At 34.8% G+C, this 22,862-nt stretch overlaps 1 protein-coding gene across 1 annotated transcript in view; it reads right to left on the bottom strand.

Moving 5' to 3' along the window:
• Positions 1-924: 924 nt before the first annotated feature.
• ANXA10 (annexin A10) overlaps positions 925-22,862 on the bottom strand; it is a 127,168-nt gene continuing 105,230 nt past the window's right edge. Inside the window, exons 2-12 of the mRNA XM_059845666.1 lie at positions 17,261-17,342; positions 15,335-15,429; positions 10,796-10,909; positions 8,578-8,668; positions 8,114-8,193; positions 5,351-5,404; positions 5,120-5,213; positions 3,624-3,719; positions 2,941-2,999; positions 1,776-1,898; positions 925-993 (exon numbers count right to left, since the gene is read on the bottom strand). Of these exons, the coding sequence (XP_059701649.1) occupies positions 925-993; positions 1,776-1,898; positions 2,941-2,999; positions 3,624-3,719; positions 5,120-5,213; positions 5,351-5,404; positions 8,114-8,193; positions 8,578-8,668; positions 10,796-10,909; positions 15,335-15,429; positions 17,261-17,342 (957 nt within the window). The remainder of the gene's footprint in view (positions 994-1,775; positions 1,899-2,940; positions 3,000-3,623; positions 3,720-5,119; positions 5,214-5,350; positions 5,405-8,113; positions 8,194-8,577; positions 8,669-10,795; positions 10,910-15,334; positions 15,430-17,260; positions 17,343-22,862) is intronic.

Genomic DNA, 22,862 nt, shown 5'->3' with positions numbered 1-22,862 from the left:
AGGGCTCGAGGCCGGGCTCTGCTGCCTTCCTTCGTTGCTGTCTCCAGCTGCTGTGTCACACTGTTCGCGGGTGTTCCAGGGAGCGCCGCATCCTTCGGCCTTACTCGGAGCTGCAATGTTACCCACGAGTAGTCAATTCTTGATTTGTGCCACCTAGGGCATCCTGGATATACCTCCGTGCCCTGATGGTCAATATTCAATTAATGGTTAAAATGAGATGGGTAAAAATGGAATTCAGAGTTTAATCCTCTGGAACTTCCCTGCTTGAAGTTAAGTAGCGCTTCGTCTTCTAGGTTTTCCAGTGCGTGGCACTGGAATGGATGGAGTACTTGATTCTAATTTTTACTTTTGTTTCAAGCAGAATGAGGGAAAAGCCATTAAGTATGGGAGCAAAATAAAAGAGAATACAAAAGCTCTCTGATGAGCGACTGATAATAGATGGGGATGGATGCTTAGTGTGGTTGTAACTAAAACGATAATGTTCAAGAGCATAAAATACAAGATATAAGAAGTAGGAAAGAAAGGAAAAAAAATCCTTAAAGGAAGAAATCCTCTTTCTAAAAGTAAATAAAGCAAAATATTTTTTCTAGTGTGGAAGTGAATAAATTCTTCCAGAGCCTGTTGATGAATGTTTGGGATGTTGTGACACTAAATGATAAACAAATGCCTGCATGGAGTCATTTTACCACTTGTTGCATTGATTTACATTAATCATAAAATCAGAAATATTAATTAGAACTAGGGATAAAACCATATTCCTGCCAAAATTTTTTCCTATCTCAAGAAAGATTTAATCTTAGCAAGTGTGCATTACTGATTTTGCTGTGCTGTTATATGAAACAGGGATCTCTTAGAGTTAGTGCATTGCATATATCTTCAATTTCTATTTAAAATAGGTTTGCACAGCCTTCAGAGTGCATCTTCTTAATAATCTTCTGTATCACCAGCACAGATAGCAAGTAAAGCACTCTCATAATGCCCTGAAGCAAAATGCTGCAAAGAAAAAAAAAAAAAAAAATCAACATTTCTGTGACTATACATTTTTTCTGAATTTTTCTTTTTTTGGTGTGTAGACTAGACTGTATAAGGTTTTGTAAAACATTACATTTTTTTCATAAGAATTCTAGGCTGAGATATTTTTCATTGCACTTGCCATGGCCAAGGTTGCTTGGGCACCTAGAAACAATCTATCTTTGAAAAGCTGGATCAAATTTGTTTATTAATTCTCAAGTTCAATACCAAAAATTCATGACCAATTTCATAAAGTTGCTGCACATCTTGCAGTTGGACTATAGAGACATAAAAAAGGTAGTGTCTTAGCAAGAGACATTTTTTGTACAATTAAACACATTCAAAGTTTTAAGATACGGACCAGGAGTACAAGAGGAACAGGGTTTGAGAAGGTACTACCTAAGCACAAGGATAAAACCAGATATTTACTCCAGTTTTGCACAAAATTGGTACCAGCTTAGCCTTACAGGTCAACGTGATATAAGATGTTATCAATTAGTGTAGAAACCATTCATACAAACTCTTGTTCAGCACACACTGTCATGCCCTGTTTATAAACACATCTTGCATTGGAAAGGGATAAAATCACAGAGAGTGAGAATTATTTTTGCACTTACTCAAATCAAACTGAGGCACTGAAAATGTGCTATTGTTTTTACACCTTGCTCTTTTGTTTGTTTTGTTTTAAACCAAATGGTTAAACAGAGTGGTACAGTCTGTGTGATACTAGTGCTGAATATATGCAGAAGTTTGTAAAAACTTACTTTAATGTCATGGAAGAGTGATTTTCCATATCTCTCTTTGTAACGCTGGCGTATGTTCATCAAGTCTATCTCACTCCTGGCAATGAGAATCCTAATAACTGTTTTATTGTGAAACCCAAAATCCTACAATGAAAACAGAAAATGAGAGGAAACTTGATAGTTGCACAATATATGTTTGCCCATTTGTGTATGCTCATATAAATGTTTAATAAAGACAAGATATACCCATATAGGATATATAAGTATATGGCATATAAAAGGTATACCCATAAAGGTATCCCAGATGTTAAAGGAGTGTTAAAGGGTTTTATTTTACTGAGTTTTCATATACTCAAGTAATAGAATTCATGTAACTGAATAACAGGGGGTCCCCCTATGCCACTGATTTATCCATGCACTGAAACTTTTGAAAAAGGAAAATATGACAAACTTTTGTCAGTATTCCTAGGAATTCAGTTTTTGAATAGCAGTTGGCTATTGTTGTGGAGTCCACTTAAACTATAATGAGGCCAGTAATCAATTTCACAAAAACTGCTGCCTCGTGAATTCTGTGAGATTTTTAACCATAGCTTTAGAATTTACATGGGTTTTGTTCAGATGTGTTTTATTTTAACTATTTCTAAATAAATTTTCATAATATAATTCTGTGAAGAGTGGGGACATCTAGTGGCAATAAAATGTCAAATGACGTTAGCACTTACACAAAAAATAAAAGAATCTGTATGAAGTCCTACAAAGAGATATAAGCATTTGTCTTCATGTAACATTAATTTATTATTTAAGTTTTAGCCATACTTATTAAACCTCTAAAGATAAAAAAATATATAGTAAGAATAATGCATATTGAGTTCTGCACAGCAGGGGGAGTTTCCATGCAAAGAAAAAAGTCTTCAATTAAAAAAAATAGACAATTACCAGACAGATAATTTTTAAGGTGTCAAAATACTTAAACTTTTACTTCTGCTGCTTAGGCACTTCTACTGCTTAGTTGCTTAGGCACTACTGCTTTGAAATTTATGTAGGTACAGTTTTAAAACACACAGTCATACCTTAAAGATTGAAGAGACTGATTTGTAAGTACTGGTTTTAGAATAATCAAACAAAGAAACAAAAAAATAAAAAAGGAAGCTTTTTTTGGGAAATGTGAGGTAGAATGACTACTTACATGAATTGCATTATAAAGCCTGTAAGCAAAGTAGGAAGGCTTGTCACGAATGCAGAGAACTAGGAGGGAAGAATTGCAACAGGTAAACGGAAGATTATTATAAAATACTTTATTTAGTCTTTGGGTTCCTTGAAATAAAAATCTAGGAAGTCATGTCCATGCCTCAGGTTAAAATTAAGCTACCAATATTCACTAGTACAACCCTATTTATAATTTTGAAAGTTTGGTGGTGGGTCCTCATTGCTGTTGCATCAAAGGGCCTATTAAATATCAGTTAATACACTCACATGTTCTATTTGTAGAAATATTTCTATCCTTAATCTATTAATGAAAGATAAATGTACATAAAGCTTGAAACTAATTTTTATACCACCAAAGTCCTGAAAATGTAGCTGGTTATTTAATATAGGTAAACTCAGTTGTCACACAAAATTTATTATCAAATAAAGTAGATAATAGTTCTGCTCAGTCAGAAGCTAGTGCTCCATAGATACATTTTTAGATTTACACCAACAGGGGAAAGTAGTTAAAATCTTTTCTAATTATCTCTGAAAATTTATTGCACAATATAGGAGATTAAAGTGGATAAAATATCAGAAAAATAATATTCTTAATGCACAAGAGATAATATACTAGAATTTATTAAGAGATTGGTGCTAGAAAAAATAATATCTTTACATTACCTATTGCAACCAGTAATTCTTGAAAGTATCCATCGTAACATTCATTGATGGCATCTACTATGTCTTGCCCAGAGATATTTTGGAACTCCTGGAAAACTTAGGTGGGGAGGGGTGGAAAAAAGATCTTGTTTTATTCTAGTTCATTAATAATGATCAACTTGCTTTTTGTGGGGTTTTTTTCCTTGCTTCTCCCCAGTGCTACAACTATTGAGTTTATTTTTTACCTTTATTATTCTCAGTGTTTCATTATGTTTATATTGCCCATGTCAGGCAACCTAAATGAGTAGCCTGAAACTTGGCTTCTAGGACATTCTCCCCAGGGTTCTTCAGCCTACAATATAAAATGAATGCATGCCACATATCTAGCAACATCTGTTTATGACACTTGTAAGAACATCCTGCTAGTAAGACAACTTCCTTGCTTGGCTTGGCTAAAACTGGCAAGGCTCATGGATGGTGGCAAGGAGCCAGGACTCGCGTGATGCGCACACTCCCTGCAAGGTGCAGATACGCAGCCACGCAAAGATCCAGGGTGTCCTTTCTCCATTACGGAGAGAGAGGAAAATTCTTTTTCTGCTGACTGCAAAACTTATGGAGCACTACAGTACAGGCAGGGCCCTCAGATCTCAGGAAGAGAGCAGAACATAAAGCAGGTGTGTTAATCCTGTCATCATCAGCTGAATGAATTTGTTGATCCATGATAGCAAAGTAGTTCTAAGCCTCTGTTGGAAGCTGACGTAAGAAATACAGCTGGCTGCACAGTGATAAACTTGTCAGCAGACAGACTGTTTTTCTACTGCTGAGCAGAAACTCAAACTTGCCATGAGGTCAAATAGGTTTATTTTCTACAATGGAAGATTTGGATAAGCTCACATAAGTTTCCTGCAATCCGTAGCTATGTCTGATTTTCTGTTTTAAATAAAAATGGCCCTTGTGTTTATGTTCATTACTGGAGAGCAGATGTGAACACTGAAGTGCTCCCATCAAAAACTTCTATGAAACTTTTGGGGAAAAACTTCAACAGAGCAATGTGTTCTCACATGCAAACATTTGTTGAAATGTTTTCCAGCTCTCCCTAAGTGTTTTCTCTCATAGAAGTTGCTTAGGAAAAATGAATAAAATAGTTAAGAAAAATCTCCCTCATCCTGTTGTGTCATGTGTAGACTCAGTGCAGCTGTATTTGCCTGCCAGAGAAGAATGCATGACCAAAAATTTGCATTTTTTTGGTCATGCATTCTTCTCTGGGTTATTAGGCATCCTGATGCCTATCTGGTCTGTCTACAGCTGTCAGTAGTCATCGGGCAAAGTTCAGTTTTGCATTACTTCCAAATTCCCATTCACATCAGTGCAAGTCTGAGGGCTCCAACAGTTCACACTTGGTTTCAGGCTAATGTTCTGCTGCACACTGACTGTCTTGGCATGCAAAGCATGGCTTTCTTAGCAAGTCACGTTTTTCCTTTACACTCTGTATTCAAGCAGCTGAACTGCTGGATTACCCATCCACAGCTGTTGCTGACTCCTGTTGCAGAGAATCATTTGAAGCATGTTTTTGTGTTCGCCTGTCTTCTGCTGGCACGCTTCCCATAGAATCTAATATATCAGAAAAATGGAAAGAAACAACAACAACAAAAAAGCAAAATATTTAAAGAAAGTCCTTAATCACTTTGCAATATTTGTTTTCTGTTTTTTTTTTAATGTTTGAGAACTTCACATCTGAGCATATTTACCATTGCATCCTGAGCAGCCGTAGAAGGGTCTGCATATCCTTCCATCCTTGTTCCCTGAGGGAATAAAGAGATACATATTCTTCAAAAGTCAAATCCTAAACCACTGTAGGAATATAAAGTTCTCTGTGTATGAAGCTATGTTCATTGAATTTCTTGAGGTAACATATATAGGCCTTTAGGTTGGATCAGTGTTTTGCATGGCTGAATTTGCAAATGTGGACAATATCTTCAAGTTGTCACATTATGTCTTAATTTTCTTTAATAAGTGGAATTCTGGAATGAAAAACAGTTTTGTGAGAAGAAAAAGTGGGGGAAGTAGATAAACCTATCCCATTTTTAGACCTATTTTAAATAACCTTTTACCTGACCACCACAATCCCACCACCATTTTCAGAATTATGGATGTAATAGTGTTTACTCTAATATGTAACTCTGAGGGGAAAATAAGGATAGGAATAAATTTGCCATACTGATTAGTTCTCATCAATATTCATATTAACAGAAAAGTCTTTTCTCAATGTATTTTTCTTCCTGCACAAACCATAGAGCAAGCTCATAAAATGATAGAGATTTCACTTGCTCATAATCATTGTCTAAAATTAAGATCCAGGGAAATGGTTTGACAACTTTGATACATAAATCCCAAAAGGATATTTCTAATTTTCCCATACATTTACTAGCTTTTCAGTTACACTACCCAGCTAAATTTTTTAGTAAACACACTATGTTCTGAATTATATAGTCAGAAAAAGAGAAGAACACACTACTTGTGGAATTGCTTTTATAACCATAGTCATATTCAAGGATACAAATCAGCCTTGTTTGCAGAACTCTTAAGAATCTGGAGATCATGTATTTACTGCCTTAATAATATGTGCTTGAAGCAATTTTGTTTAAAATTTACAGTCATGTTACCCTATATATGAAGGGAAAGATTAAAATTAGGTATTGGCTTGTTGAATGATTTATTTATAGTTCTTTTTTGTTAAAAATGTTAATTTACATGTTAATTAAATGGTGAGAATTTCACTCAGTGAAATTTCTAGTAGTAGGATAAATTATCTGAAGCGAATTGTGATGGAATGGCTGCATAAAATTACATACACAAGAAAACAAGGGAATTAAGACAGGGCAGTGTACAATAAAATAGCTGTAATAATACTCTACGTAAGTCAAATGCCCACTTTCTCCAGTAACATTGGTGTAATTATATTTTAAATTGTAGAAAATTATTATATTTCAGTTAATACCCAAAAAAAGAGAATTAGAATAAAATCTGTTTGTCTTAGACTAGAATATTAGTTAGCCTGAATTTGAAACTCTTTTAACTCTGTTAATTTCTTTAGGAAGGTCCATAACCTATATGGTTAATATAATCTAATCTGCCTCAGGCTGGACGTGAAAACCATAAGTACAATACTAAGGCAATTGAATAGTTTACTCTGCATATGGAGCATGTTTACTTGTCTGATTTAACAGAAATCAAAGCAAAGGTTTTCTGCAAAAAAGCATTAAAGGATGCACTGGAAATGTTGCATGGTTATAGAACTAATGAAAAATCACTGAGTTTTAATATAAGATGATATGCAAGCATGAGTGATTGACTAACAATCTTCAGAAGTTCAGTGTAACTGAGTCTAGTTGAAATTTCCTGCAACTCTTCCTTATCTTGAGTGAAATAGCAGATTTTGTCAGCCATGAAATTGCTGATTTTAGAAAGCTTCTTTATCAATACCTGAGGTTTAAGAAAATTAGGAGTAGTAATATATATAATCAGAGATTCTTTTAAATTTGGTTCATTTGACAGGTAAAGTATGTCCCGTGGTTTTAATAATTATTAATTAATAAATTAATTAGTGAGAAGTGAGGTTGCTTAAGTGAGGTTGCTCTTCATTTTTAAGCAAGGAAAAGTTTTCATTATTACAGAAAAAACATCCAGCATGAGAAAAAAATATTTCCTGTTTATAGCTTCTACTTTTGAAACTTCTGTCTTTTTAACTTCAGTGAAGCCTACTGTTATTTCAAGTTTGTGCAAGAAGTTTTTCCCTAGACATACATGTATTTAAAAGTACAGATACACTTTATGTATGCTGTTATCCAATGGCAGTCCTTTATTATTTGTTACTCTGGTTCACACGAGATTTTAAAGATAATGAGCACAGTGACTGCAATGAGAATGGCAAGGATGACCACTTAGTTGTATAAACTACAGGATGGTAAAACTGCAAAAGTTGGTATGTAAAAGTGATACTTCCTTTTCTTCTGTGCTAGCATTTTGTGATTTAGCATATGCAATAGCACAAAGAACATTATATTTTAGGCAGTGAACTATTTAATTCTTTGTTTCTTAATCAAATGTGAATGTATCTCTATTTTTACATAATGTGTGACTGGTTTATGATATATTCTGATAATGGAGAAAACATAGGCTTTTAAAAATGATATTCACATTTGTACATGCAAGTAGACTCATTTTGAGGTAAGACAGATGGAGCAAAGGGTCAGCAGGTGAATACCAATGGGACTTTATAAAATAATCTGTTTACCTTTGCTTCCATCTGATATCCAAAGTCTAAGTCAGAGTAGATGAAGGAATTCAGTTTCTCTTCTTCATCAGCTTCCCTCCTGTTTCTTGTTTAAAAGTGCAGCCCTATTGAACTAGCTTTAATTACAGTCACCTTAAAATGTAAAATTTATCAAATACTATTGAAAGTCATTATGAATCTTTTAGAAAATAAGTAATAGTTCTCATTTTTACAGTACCTGAGCAAGGTTCATGAGTGTATCTCTGAAGTGACCTGAAGTCTCAGAATCGATATCTTGTTGAAGATCAGAATTATATTCTAGGTTGAACCAAAACCATATAATCTTAAATCACAAATGAACATACTCTGAATAGTACAAATGAAGATTATAAAATAAAGGATAAATAGACTTACTCTATTCCAGTGTAACCTGGGCAAGTTCTAGAAGGACCTGGCTCTGAAGCTGGCACAAGTATCTGGCCCTGCTGGAGGCCTTCAGCCGTTGTCCCCACTGGCCTGCCCACCCACCACATTGCTTCAGCCTTTTGTATGTAGGTATGGAGGTATGGGAGAGGATGTGGAAAGGGAACCAGGCTGTACTGGTCTGTACTATATTTTTGTAGTTCTTTTCCTTTGTGTGTGCTAATACCTCCAGAACACACATAGTACAGCTGCTACTCTGCACTTGGTAAGAAAGCTTACGCATTAGGTAGGCTTCTTTCATCTGGAAGATCTCCATATTTGATCTTGAGGCTAATATGTCAATTAGACATTTTTCTTCTGTGTCGACTCCCTGTATAGAAAGAAGTAAATATGAAAAGATGTTGTGTAGTAGAAACCCCAATTTTTAGAAGAAAGCAATGCTGTCCATATTAGAAGTAACAAAATAATAGCAGTTTCTGTAGTGTAATTTTGCATAATCTACCTGTTCAAATTACTTAAAAATATTTCAAATATAGTTCTAAATCTGAATTTCAGCATGTACCTTAGCAGGTGGGAAATGAAGCAAGACTATTTTTGACAGAAACATAATAGGAATAATTTTAGAACATTAGTAAGAATTATTGTTTGCTGTAAGAAATCAGATGCAAAGATTGAGCATACATCCCTAGCAAGTGTCCAGGAAATCTGAGGTAGACATGAGGTATTGTGTTGGTCTTCTCTCTTTTTATAATCTTTTTTTTTTTTAATAATTTATTTAGGATTGCTATAATCTATAATATCTAGCCTAGAACATGATATTAAAGGAAAGCATCATGGAATTCATGCAGTGCTGCAAATCCCTGTATTTTCCCACAGAGTTTGAATTAATTTTATAAACTTCAATTGACACAAGATGTGGCACATATGCTGCTTTTGATATACACATGGGTAGTGTTAATGAGTCTTCTGCATTGGGGTAAAGGGAGAGCATTAGAGCCCATAGGTACATATGGGCTGTTTTTTCTACCTTGGCCACACAAATCCAGGTGAAGATAGAGTACTGTAAAAAAGTTCAAGTTTAATCCACGTTTAGAAAAAAAAAAAAACACTTTGCAATTTTGTCAGTAATGTTAATGAAAGACATTATTCCTTTGTTAGCAATGATATTTCACAATCCTTTTAATGCCAACTATAACAAAGACATACCAGTAGTTCTAAAAATTGATTTAAGGGTCTGAAGAACAAGAAAAAACTATTAACTCTTTTTCTTGGGCGGGGGGGTGGGGGGTTGTGCAGAATTCTCAAAATTGCCAAGATAAATCATCTTGCCCAAAGTCTTGTAATCTCTGTCTTGCTTGTGACAACAGGCAGTAGCAAATATTCATGGAAAGAAAAGGAAAACAATGTTGAGCTCTGATACGCCTTACTGTCTTTTAGGAGTTGGTAATTCAGAAATTTCCTGAGAAGAATTATTATTTTCAATAGCCAACAGTCACCCTGGTTTCAAAGAATATATGGAAGTCCTCTGTAAACTAAGTTGTGCTTTTGGTCTCCACAATGCCCTGTAGGAATGAATTTCACCATTAAATGACCTGATATTTGAAAAAATGTTTTTGTTTACAAACTTCAGTTGTGTGAGGATTGCAGTCTCAGATCCAGGCAAGAAAAGAAAATATTTCCTTCAAAATGGGGTATCAGTTCTGTTTCAGGTCTGTTTTCAGGCTTGTGGCCAAGCCTCATCCCCAATGGCCTACAGCTGTGAACAGCAGGTGAGCAACATTGTCAGCAATGAGCCATGGAGTGCCCAAGTGCACTGACCAATCACCAAAGGGACACACAGGTGCAATGTCTGTAAGGTGAGGGGTTGGGCTAAAAAAGGTTATACAAGGTTGGGCTAAAGACTAGGAAGAGCAGACACTTGCAGCCTCCTGAGCTGGGTTGGTGGTCCTCTGTATGGGCAGATGCTAGAAGCCTTCTGATGATCTAAGGTGTTACTGTTTGGGTGAATGCTTAAAGCCTTCTGAAATTGTATGTGTATCATGGCCCTCTTGACTGTGCAGTATACTTTGATGCTTTGTCACAGAGTAATTTGTAAGTGTTTATGCAAGGACGTGTTGTTAGAGAGGTGGTGCTTAAGCACATGGCATTGTCTGTGGAAGTAAATTTGGTTTGTAGCATACATAAATGCTTGCAAAAAATCAGCACCTTACAGTTCCCTGTATAAATCTTTCTTTATTTTCTGTATTTACCATGGGTGTTAAATAGGCTGTGTGTGTTCCATAGCCACGTTATTATTTATGCTGATTTTAGCACACTGATGGATGAAATTGAAATAGCATTGTATTTCTGATGACTAATGGACTAAGTGGTAGTATACTGCTCCAGTGTACTAACTTTCAGTAGTTTATCAACCAATGAAATATAAAAAAAAAATCATGTATGTTCAGTACTCTAATTAATGACTGCTGCTCTAAGCAATTCTGAAAATGAAGATTACCTTCAAGGCATGCCAAAGCTCATGGGCATCATAAGATGGAGGTGGATACATCAAGCCAACCATAACTTCTTTAAAGTGATGAGAGAGATTCTCTTTTAGGTCTGTTATCAGATCCTTGAAAAGAAAAAGAAAGTGCACAGACAGGATTATCTTCATAGTCACACTTTACTAAGACAGCTTAAACAATTATTAGTGGTTTTCTCTGTGAATGATTTAGGATGGACTGTTGAAGATGAATTCTGACTAAGACCAGGTAAAAAAAAATTGTTTAAATAGTACATACTTGTTTTACTAGTATGAGCAAGATGAGACTAGATGCAAAAGCCAGTAGGCCCCAATGGATTGTTGATTTTCAGTTCTTTAGAACAGAGAAGAAAATGCAGATGTTTAAGTGCAACTATTACTTAAAGTCTTGGAAAACTGAATATCACAGCAGAGCATCTGCAGTGTCCCTTAACACATTCCCTGTGTGAATCTGAGAGAGGTAAGCACCTTTGGAAGATCAAGCTCATAAAACACAGGTGATTTCTTTTGATTTTTTCAATGTTACCATGTGAATAATATTAGAAAAAATCATCTGTATTGCTCCTAGTACATAAAAATATCAGCTTTGGATAGCTGGAAGGTTATGTGCTTCAATTCAGTTATATTTTACATTCAAACTGAATTCACTACTTTTGACAGATGCTGGAATAATAACGTAAATCCCCCCTTTTCCTCCTCATATTTCTCAGTTCTTTCTTGCTAGATGGTTGAGTAATGGATTAGAGTTTCCTCCCCATTATCCCCATTCCTAGTAGCATCTTTCAAAACACTGCAAATGCCAAAAGCTTGTTAACTTACTGCTAGTTACTGGTTTTGATTGAGGACACTTGTGCAGTTTTTTGTTAAATATTGCTTGCAGCAGTAGACACCTGTAAGATGTTCTAGTCTGTCTGAATTGAAAGGCATGCCAGAAACAGTTCCCATTATATAAACTAGTGTGTTTTCAGAGCTGTACTTTTTTCAGACCTGTACTTTTATTTTAATACATTTCTAAATATAATTAATTTAATAGCTAGAGTAGCAATGAAGGAAGGCATATGCATATTAAAAATTAAATTTATGATGAAGAAACATAGTCTTTGGTGAATGCACTTTAGATTCATTTGACAGCCACTAAATCACACATGGAGTAGAAATTAATTCATTAAGACATTTTATTTCTGACAACATGCCTGTGGGAACATGAATTAATAATACAAATGGATACTACTTAAAAATTACTCCTGCAATCAAAACTAAGGGAAGTATTGGAAAAAAGAAAAGACAGCTCTAAGTTCACACTATTTTAATTTCCTAATCATCTTTGCTGTAAGAAATCCTTGAAGGCTAATTGTAAGAAGGAATCTTAAAACTTCTCTGTATGTCTGAATCATGCAGCTAGTTCAGGTCTTTTAAATTTTTTTATTTCTCTCCTTCTTATGTGTCTCAGTTTACATTTGTCTAATGAATGGGCGTAGTGGCTATCATATTGAGCAGACTGAAGTGAAACAGAGGGAAAAGGATTGGACCAACAGGTTTACCATAGATTGAACAGAGAAGGTTAAAACTGCTGATGCCTTGCCACATCTCTTCTCTGTCCTGTGATGTTTACCGCTCATAAACTGGGCTTGCCAAATGGTACATTTGTTCAATGCAATATAACCAGTGGGACAAATTGCAGCCAGGGAAGTGCCATGTGTGCTAAATTACCTTTCAAAGCACAAACTGGAGCAATTCAATGTAAGATAAGTCACATTCTTGGTAGGGTTTTTTAAGAAACTGTCAAGAGTATCCTGATGAATCTTGCACTGTGAAGTATACCCAGTGCTTAATGAATTAATTTGAATTCAAATTGTGGGTGTATTGGAGTATGTTCCGTGATTTTTAGAATATTCCGTAGCCCATTGCTAGAATCTGAAAACTGTTTTCTTGCCTTTCCCTTCTATTATTACTGTGGTTCTTAAAAAGGACATCTGACATCTTTGGCTTTTTTCTTTCTCCTAGGTCATTAGATCTGTGTCCACTGCCCTTTTAGCACTTCATGTTAACTCATGGCTGAAAGAGGTATGAATTTAAAGGTGATATGTTTTCATAGGGACTTATTGATTTTTTTAATATTTTTGTTTTGAAAAGAAGGGCCAGTTAGACTAGTGGTGAGCATGTCAATAATTGTTCTCTGTGAATATGAAATAACTGTGTTCCTGAAGGACATTTCCATGTCTTTATTGCGATACTGTATTATCTCTAGATCATCATGTATCAGAGAGCAGAAATTAAAGATAAAAGCATGGTACAAAGCTTTTAAATATTTTCCCTTGTTAAAGTGATAGGCCCTGTTGAGACTCTGTAGAGAAAATGTTAAAACAAACCAGCCAGCTGCTATGGATGGAGTAGAGAAGGACTGTCCAGTGATGGAGATAACTGAACACTTGGGAAGAATGGCCTTGGGTGCTTCATGTCACAGGCACCTTTGGGTAGCTTGACATTCTTTAGTTTGCTATAAGTAACATTAAAACTTAGGAATATTGCATGGCTAAACACTGAACTTGTATGGTTTGCGTGTGTGATGGTAACCTAATGCAGCCATGATATTTTCTGAAAAATCCTTTCCTTAGGATTTTTTCTCTGGAGAAGCTGAGAGGCCTCAGGAACAAAATATAAACAATAATTATCTGCTGCTGTGGAATGCAACATGTGGATCTGTGATTGGTCCCATGTGGTTGCTTCTAATTAATGGCCAATCACAGTCCAGCCGTCCAGACTGTCTCAGTCAGTCACAAGCCTTTGTGGATCACTTTTTCTATTCTTAGCTAGCCTTCTGATGAAATCCTTTCTTCTGTTCTTTTAGTGTAGTTTTAATATAATACATGTCATAAAATAATAAATCAGGCCTTCTGAAACATGGAGTCAACATTCTTGTCTCTTCCCTCATCCTGGGACCCCTGTGAACAATGTCACAATTGGTGACCCCGAGTGATGAAAAAACCATCACAACCTAATAAATACCTCATAGTAGAAAAAACAGGTTTAATAATTCAGGTGCTGATTTCTATCATTGTCATGGTCTCTGGAAGGTGGATTGCTGTGATTGTCAGTTATTGTTCTTTTATGGTCTCCATAAAATATACTTATTCATTCAAGGCTGTGTCTAAAACATCATGATTATTGTGTGTTTCATTTTTTTTAACAGTCCAAATAAAATCACTGATCTCCTGGAGATGAGTAACAATTCAAAATCAATCCACTACAATGATTAAATCCAGCTCTTTTTCTTCCAGTTCTAGGACAGTAAATGGGTGTTTGAGCTTATTCAGGGGTCAGTGCTTTCCGAGTTTTTTTTTTTTTAGTATAGTGTTGGCACAAACGTTGTCTCTAGAAAAGTTGACCACCCAAATGTATTCTGCTGGTTGATGAATTGGAGGTGTAAAAGCACCACATAATGTGGAGTTTTTGAATGAACCATTTCTAGTTTACCCTAATTAAAGGAGATGGCTCTGTGGTAGCAGTTTTGCAAACTCATTGTTCTCACTCATGCTGATTGGTTCGATGGCAAGCAGACACTGCCCTGTGAGGAATTTTCCAGTGAGCCCTTAGTTTTACAGGCTTCAGGAAATGAAGAAAACTGGATTTTGTTCTAAGTCAGCCTTCTTTCAGAGGAAGGGCATGTCTAGTCAACTTAATCAAATAGTATCTGGTTTTGCACTGTACTTTTCATGACTTTCACAGGAATTTTGCAAGGAATGTTACTATTATTTTTGTCCTTATATAGCTGTAGCAACTAAGGAAAATGCAGGCACGGCAACTTTCCCAAAGTTAGTTGGTTAGCAATAGTAGATGTGGAAATAGAATAAGGATATCTATCTCTGTGTGTGTTTAAGAACTCAGGTAACAAAAATTCCATTGTTATATACAGTAAATATAGGTAAAATACAGTTTTTTAAAAGTAACTTTTTGTCTTAAAATTTTTTAAACACTTTACAAAGATCATAACTTTAAGTAGGCCAGATGACTATTGTGCTTCATGTACAGATGGGACTATGTGGAATGAGGTGTGAGACTGTCAGTGCTTGAGATGTGAACATTTACCATTGTGTGAGTAAGGTAAAAAGCCTATAACTTTTTGTATGGTGTTTTTCTTTGGTTACAACTCTATTTTATTATTTATTCCAAAAACTTGAGAAATGTATTTCAAAACCCCCCAAAAGCACATAAAGGAAGAAACAAGTCTGTTCAGATATTTTTAGATCAGTTGATAGAGAAGAATGGCCTGTAGAAGAAGCAACTTTTCCTGTCCTTTTCTAACTCTGTGTGGCAGACAACTTCTGCTGTAGGAATGATACAACGTGATATCATCAGAGGTATCAGTAGCCAATGAGCAAGTTGTGTGCCAACCTGTTGTACTAGCCAGCTGTCTGACAGGCTTGTGGTTCCAGTGAGTGACCTGAGAGAAGGGCTGACAGCTGCACAGGAGGCAGGAGAGAAAGAAGTAATAAAAGGATCAAGTGTTTGTCGTACCCTGCCATACATGTCTCTGTATGCCTCGGCGATCATGAGCCGCTGGGAGTTGCAACGCTGAGTAAGGATTTCAATCAACACGTCCTTTTCACAACCTGAAAAGGAAATGACGCAGGCTCTAAATTAAAAACCAGTGGTAATTACTTACATTTGTGATTGATCGTGTTTTGTTTAAGAACATTATACTAATTTTTAGAAAAACTGATCAAGAGACTAATATCCCACTAATAGTTACATAACTGTGCTTGTGTGTCTTGCACTTGCATGGTGTAATACCATGAAAAGGTGAAGCTGTCTGTTATTATCAGATGCATCATCACGTCTCAAAAGCTCAGTGAGTTTGAAAGCATCAATAAAACAGGGGCTTTCAAGGATTCAGAACTAGGCCCACTAGCAGGATTTGTGGCTGAGCCTTGCAAGTCATTGATGTGTTCTGTTGATATTGATTGAATTGTCACTTAAGAATTAGGGATCTGTTTTATGAGGATGATAAATTTGTTAGACCATCTGTTGAAAAACTCAGTTATAATTTCAGGAGAACTGTATGAAGTTTTAAAAATGATATCTTACTCCATTTAAAAAAGGGCATTTTATTGAAGGTTACCTATGATGATTTGCTTGATAGGTAGAACTTATTGCTTAAAAAAATATTATTAGCATATTCAGAAAACTGTTTTGGAATTTTAAAATTATTTTTGCATCCTAAGGGTCAGGATACTGTACATAATTATTTCTTTCTACTTTCAGAAAATAGTTATCACTATGAATCTTTACAGCTTACATAGTCTTTATAGTAAAAGCTGAGAAGGGTCCAGATATAGGAAATGTTATAAAACATAAATATAAAAGTTGTGTAGTGTCAGCAGAGCATGACTGAACATCCTCATAAGAATGAATGCTGTGTGCAGGATTATGGGTCAGTGTCTGTGAGGGATAGGGTGACTTTACCTTCTCTGAAGATGAGCTATTTATTTTTTTCAATTGTCCTTTAAGTTACAACTTTGTTCCATGTGCTTTGATAGGAAAGTTAAAATTAAGGTTGATGTACTTGTACTTAGAGTATTAAATGAAGAATATAATCTCTATATTTTCATATATTAGCAACATTAAAATATTTCATAAGTATTAACTTAGAAGTACTCTTTGAAGTGTAGGGAGATGTTTAAAACTTTTCATCTGTAGCCAGTTTGGTCATAAAGATAGTTTAGATTTGCCTTGATGAATAATGCTTATTGTGATTCACTTGACATTAAATCTGAGTCCTCACATTTTCATTAAAGAAATTGAAAGCAGCCTGCAGGATTTGGTGCTGTAAAGCCTTATGAAAAGCCCAAGGGGTATAAAAGCTCTCATACAGAGAACAGCTTTAAAGTGAGGTAAACATTTCAGATTTAAAAAAAAAATCAATATTTTGACCCTCAGCAATACCAACAATGTTCAATAGGAAAAGAAAAAATCTGAACCAAGAAAAATCCTTTTGTGAACAGAAGGTTTTTGGAACACTGAAAGCAAAAACTGAGAAGGTAATGAATTCTTTAAACTTTCTACTCCATCTGTTTTTATTTCTTGTGATTGAATAATAGACTTAGCAGACCTTGGTAGCACTTAGTTGAAGTTACAACTAAAATCCTTTCATTTTTTAGCTCTCACTCTAGTGATGCAACACAGAATTCTGTTTTTCTTGTTTTCTCAATGAAGTGTTCATTACTGTAAATATTGGTATGGATTTTAGATTAATCTTGATCAAGTCTTAGTTCCTGTAAATGCAAACAATCTATTTGGACATCATCAGTGTGTCTTATTGTGATTCCTTGAAGACTCTGCAGATAGGTGGCAACAATTTTATGAGTTCATATTTTGCCTAATGCTTTATGAGAGCTTTCTGAAAAAGAGGAAATTTGCATTAGAATCAGTCAAGATACTCACTAATTCCCTGTAGAGCTCCTCCTAGCAACTGGGCATCCATTACAGGGTTAAAATTTGGAGCAGGAAGAATAGTTCCTTGTGTCTACAAAAGGAAAAAGCAGACTTTGAGGTGTCTAACATTTTTAACATGACATACCTAATTCTGCTGCAAACCAATAATCATAACTTTAAATTTTCTTTGCTTCGTGGGGAGCAGGATGTGTAGTTTTTGATTTATGAAACAGAACTTAAACTTGCATTTGACCATAGGAAGACAGACCATATTGGAGGAAGTCGCCCCTAGTATGTTTGGACTGAATAGGAAAAAAATGGTGAAGATTTACCTTAAAATGTAAATCCCTTCACCAACCCATTAAAAAAAAAAAAATTTATATTTCAAAGTTAATCCATGGTATCCCTGATAGTCTTCAATATTTATTCCTCATGGTATTTCTAATTTGAAAGGACTAATGAGAAAATGATGAATGAGATCCATAGGTTGCTTACAAACCTGGTGATTTATTAAAGCAGTGATATTACCTCACTGCCAAGTGAGATAGTTTTGAGATTGACGTGCAGAACAAAATGCAATTTTTCTAATTGCTTTATAACTGATTTAATTATTGTCAGCTCATTCTCAGTGTTACTTTATTTAATGTATTTTTTCTTATTCTTCCTAAGAAATTTGTGAATAATAAAAAGAACTAATGTTAATAGAATCACAGACTAATACAGACAGAAGAAAATAACTGAGGTTGACAGATACTGAAAGAACCTAGTGAGAGAGTACTGGACTCTGACATCAGGATGACCAATTTTGAGTATATGGCCAGTTCTGTTTTACTTCTGCAACATCTCTTGCTTCCTTAAGCTCTGGAAAGCATAGGAAAATTACCAGTGTGATCTCATGATTTCTTCTGCATGCCTTAAGATAGCTCACTACAGGGATGAGCAGAAATTGCTCTTCATGGCAAAGTTAAATCTACAGAAGTGAAAATTGCATTGTGGTTGTCTTGGTGATGTCAGAAGAAATTTATGTTCACTGAATATAACTTCTCTAAATAAAATGTTCTTCAACCCCTCCATGCAAGTAAAACAAATTGAGACAACGTAACAGAAATCTTTTTTTAAGTTGAGAAGAGCAGGGACATTTTTGCACTCTTTAATATTCTTATTATGAGAGCTTTATCTTAATTTCACAGATAGTATAAATGAAAGTATTTCTATTGATTTCACGGAGCTTTTGGTTCCTAGCCTTAATGAGCAAAGAGTGGGGTAGGTGGACTACCAACTCTCTATTCAATCTAAAAATTCTATATTTATTTTCTAATAAAGAAATTAACAGGAATTTTTCAAATAAAAATTTTAAAATAAGTAAACTTCATCAAACACCCATTAGTCTCAGCAATGTGGGATTGAGTGAAAAAGGAACTTGCATCATGCTCTGGGTGTCAACTTGTTCTGTGAACACTGCAGATAAAAATGACTGGGTTTTTTTTCCTGATTCTTTTGTCTCTGTTTCACTAGGTACTTGCAGTTCATTTCCTCACCTTGTTCCATCTAGGAAAAAGCCATTGGGTCATTTCTGAGACAATCACTGGCTAAGTAAAGTATGACTCAGTCCCATGACTGAGTCCAAAGTCTGGATGTATTATTTGGCTAATGCTAGGCCAATGGAATAAATGACTATTGAGTTTCAACTGCTGTATTTTTTTAACTGGTAATAGCATTTAGTTCCCTCACCCCCACTGAAGAGTGTTTCCACAAAACTTCATAAGAGATTGCGTTCCTCTACCAAGATGATTCAAATTCATTATCCAGTTCAAAGTTACAGCTAGGACCAGGTGGATTGAAGATACACAAATAGAGCCAAATTTTTGGAAGAAAACGGGGGAAATGTCTGTTCTGGAAATGGGGGAAATTACTGAAAGGATGTGAAGAATTGTACAATTTAATTTTGATATCTAGATTGTAGCATCCCTCGCAACCTGTTAATCATTTTGCTGGAGCTTTCATTGCAAGATTAGGATTCAACATGACAGACTTTTCTGTATTACAAAGGAAATGTCTTCAAAAAGCATTAGAGCAAAGTACTTTCCAAGAGCAATTTAGCCTTTTCATGGGTTAGTTTAGACAAACTGCTGTATGTGAACATGGAAAAATGGTTTTCTTGCTGTCTTTCCTTTGCAGCATCCTAGTGAAGGGGATATCTGTTTTTCAGGAGGAAAAAATAAAAAATATTTTGCTTTTTTTCTCACAAAGTGTCATAGCACTTTATAAGGCAAGTAAATCTCCAAGGGTGATTCAGTGATTTTAACATAAGTATTTAATCCTCTCTCTGATCTCAGGATACCCTCATGTTCAAAACTGTGGATCTGTTTCCACAGAGGTGGCCCAGATGGGCACTCTATACCTTTCTCTGGTTTTGCACATGTTGTTTTAACTCTTCTGTAAGAAACAGATTCCAAAATAAGCTGAGCAGACAGAACAGGTTTGTGTGGTGTTGGTGGAATGAATCAAAACAACAAAAAAGATTGGAAAGGGTCTGAAGAACTTATAGTGGTTCTGGAAAATAATACTTGGAATTTACCTTTCTTCTGTGCAAAAGTGGGAAAGTAACAGCTTTTTCTGACCAAAGTCATAAGCAGTTCAACAAAAGTATCAGTGAAAGGTGAGGCTGCTTTTATCAAATTATGATGTGCAAACTTCAGGCAATTCAGACTTGTGATAGAAAAGCATTCTGAAGTATTGAACAGCCTTCTAATAATATTTGTTCAGTAAGTCATTCTGCTGATAACAAACAATTGAAGTCAGACTCCTTAGTCTGAATATTTCCCATAGGGAATGTGCACTAAAATAAAATGTTTTCTTCATTAGCTAACCACATGCTATGAGCTAGCTATACTTTTGCAAAGATATTTAAGTTGAGCACAGCTTTATTAAATAAAAAATTCATGAGTATTTTGTTTTGCTGTGAGTTTGTTTCATTTCAATAATATGATATAGTAGTGGAAGGGATACTTCTAAACACAGAAAATTCATTCACCAAAGCCATCTATCTCTCTCTGTATATGTATTTCAGAGAGGTCATAGATGTCATCTTGCCTAATTTCTGGTAGTTTTACCTGTGGTATTTATTATAGAGTATTTTTTGTATGTAATCTCTGATAAGGATGATGCATTGAATTGCTGTATCTGGCAGGGCTGCTGCTGTTAATAGTTTGTATTTAATCATTGTTGATCTTGAAGGACTCCATCCTATCTGATTGTTCACAGATAATGTGTGTCATTACTGATATGGGTAGCATAAAATATAAAGATCTTCTTAAAGAACAAAACACATTTTGAAAGTGATACTTCTGATTTTTTTTAAATTTTTTTTTTAATTTTTCTTATGCTTCTGAATTAATGGTTTATTCAAAGTTCTGGAATTCCTTGAAAAGTAGCTAAGTCCAAAGTGTACTTCTAGGACTTTTTTGCAATCTAGAATAGTGTTTGAGTAGAGAAGAAATTAATGCTATGGTCTCACTGCTCAGTCCTGTATAAGCCCTGTTTTCTTGATTGGGGTTTACTAGAGTGATTTTTCTGCTATTTTGTTGCTGAGTCTCTTCAAAGAAAACAGCCACTGCCCCATGACCAAGTTACTCTTTAAATACCAGCAGCATTCAGGGGAGAATGTTTACATGCAGCTCTGCCTTACATGTCCTCATTCTGTCTGGATGCTGCAGTAGGGAAGTCTGTTCCTAGGATCCAGTGATCTAGCTCAGAACATTACCTAGTTTTTCTCCCTTTCCATTCAATAACACATAGAAATTGGAATAAACAGTAAAAATTTACCTAACCTGGGAATTAATCCCAATACTTATCAGAGAAAGCCTGGAGTCAGGTTTTTGTCTTTTCTGGGACTGATATGCTTCCCATTGTCTACAGCTGCTTCTCTGCTCTTTTGTTTCTGTGATGATGAAAAAAAACAAAGGGTGTATCAGTGTGCCTTTTTATGTTTAGAAGAAGAGGGAATAAAGAGTTGATATTAAAACCATTTATTCTGGGATATTTTAATGTAATTCAGTGTACCAGAATTAGAAACTTGTGTCCCTCTGCTCAAGTAGTTCATTAGGCTAATATGTAATAGTTACATTATATTAAGCCTCATGCCATTGTAAACATCTGCCACAGTTAAAAATTGTCTTATCTATTAGGTTTTTCTTTATAATGCTATCAAAATATTGCATTGTTATTGCAAATATAAGAATTGGCAATAGCAATGACTTTAAAATATTTCTTCTATAAGTTACTTTATAAGGTACTGCCATTAGTTTAAAAAAAAAATTCAGATGCAGTGTTAATTATTTAAATATAATTGGTTGCAGTAAATCAGGAGACGAAAGTGTATTTCTTGTCTTCTCCAACAGAATCTGATCTACTACCTTTTAAAGATATAGTATTCTTTCTGTCATCCTTAAATTATCAGGAGTAGATTACAAAATCACTAACTAAAAGAGGAAAAAGAAAAGAAACTAAGAAGAAAATTTCTTTTAAGTTCCTAACTGTTTAGTAAAGGATGCAAGATCCTAAGTTGCAGAAAACCAAGCATATTGCTAATCCTGATTTAATAGCAATCACTTTAGAAAAGCAAATATATGCTTTATGTATATAATTTTATCAGAAGAAATAATTTACTGAAAAGATTGAAATAATTAGTCAATTATACTTTATATTAAAATAAGAAAGGGAAAAATATCCTTTAGAAAATTCCATGTTGGTTTGTAAGTTTGTTGGGTATGTACATGTAAAAAGCCTTTGAAAGGAACAAATCACTATTCATATCAGTAATAATTGAAAGAAAATCCTTAGAGAACATGATGATCAGTATGCCAGGTACAGAGAAAAAATTCATGTTTTGTCATGAATTAGTAACTCCAACAATTTTCAGAATGGAAATTTAGACTTTCATTATAACCTTTTTTCCTCAAAGAACACTAGTGAAGCTATTTAATATATTGTACAGCTTTTAGATGGGGAACAATCACTGATAACTCTTTCTGGGTTGTGGATCTTGTAGAGGTAGCATTTTTTTACTTTAAAATATTTTTCATGCTATGTACAAAACAAGTTTTTAGAAATGACAAAGCTATTTAGTTAGTTTTTGCAGCTACAGATGGTCTTGTCAGATTATAACCCCCCCAAAATTCACATTTTTATCTCGAATACAGATGGGTGATAGTATGTAATTTAGCTTCTTATTTAGCAGCTTAGTGCAAACCCACCTAAAGAACCTCACAAGGAGGCTTGCGTTGCTTTTTCTTGAAAGGTCCAGAATTATGAGACAGGAACTGATAATTCTTTTTATTTTAGTTTTTGTTTCAGACACTTGATATATATATGTCACACCAGGATTAGACCCAAATCACAGATAAATTATTTTCACCTAAGATTAATTTCGACCTGTGAAGGGGAATGGATGCCAACATGTAACAACAAAAACTCAAGAGGAATGAAAATTTTGGAAGATTTCAGAGAACAAATAATTATACTCACATAATCTCCACAATACATTTTGCTACAAGTCTTGAAGTTCGGTTGAGATGGAATAGTAGCTTTCTTAGACTTAAAGCAAGAGCAA

The sequence above is a fragment of the Haemorhous mexicanus genome, chromosome 4 (assembly GCF_027477595.1).
Source record: "Haemorhous mexicanus isolate bHaeMex1 chromosome 4, bHaeMex1.pri, whole genome shotgun sequence".
Classification (NCBI taxonomy): domain Eukaryota; kingdom Metazoa; phylum Chordata; class Aves; order Passeriformes; family Fringillidae; genus Haemorhous; species Haemorhous mexicanus.
This window is presented reverse-complemented; position numbering and strand designations above follow the sequence as displayed.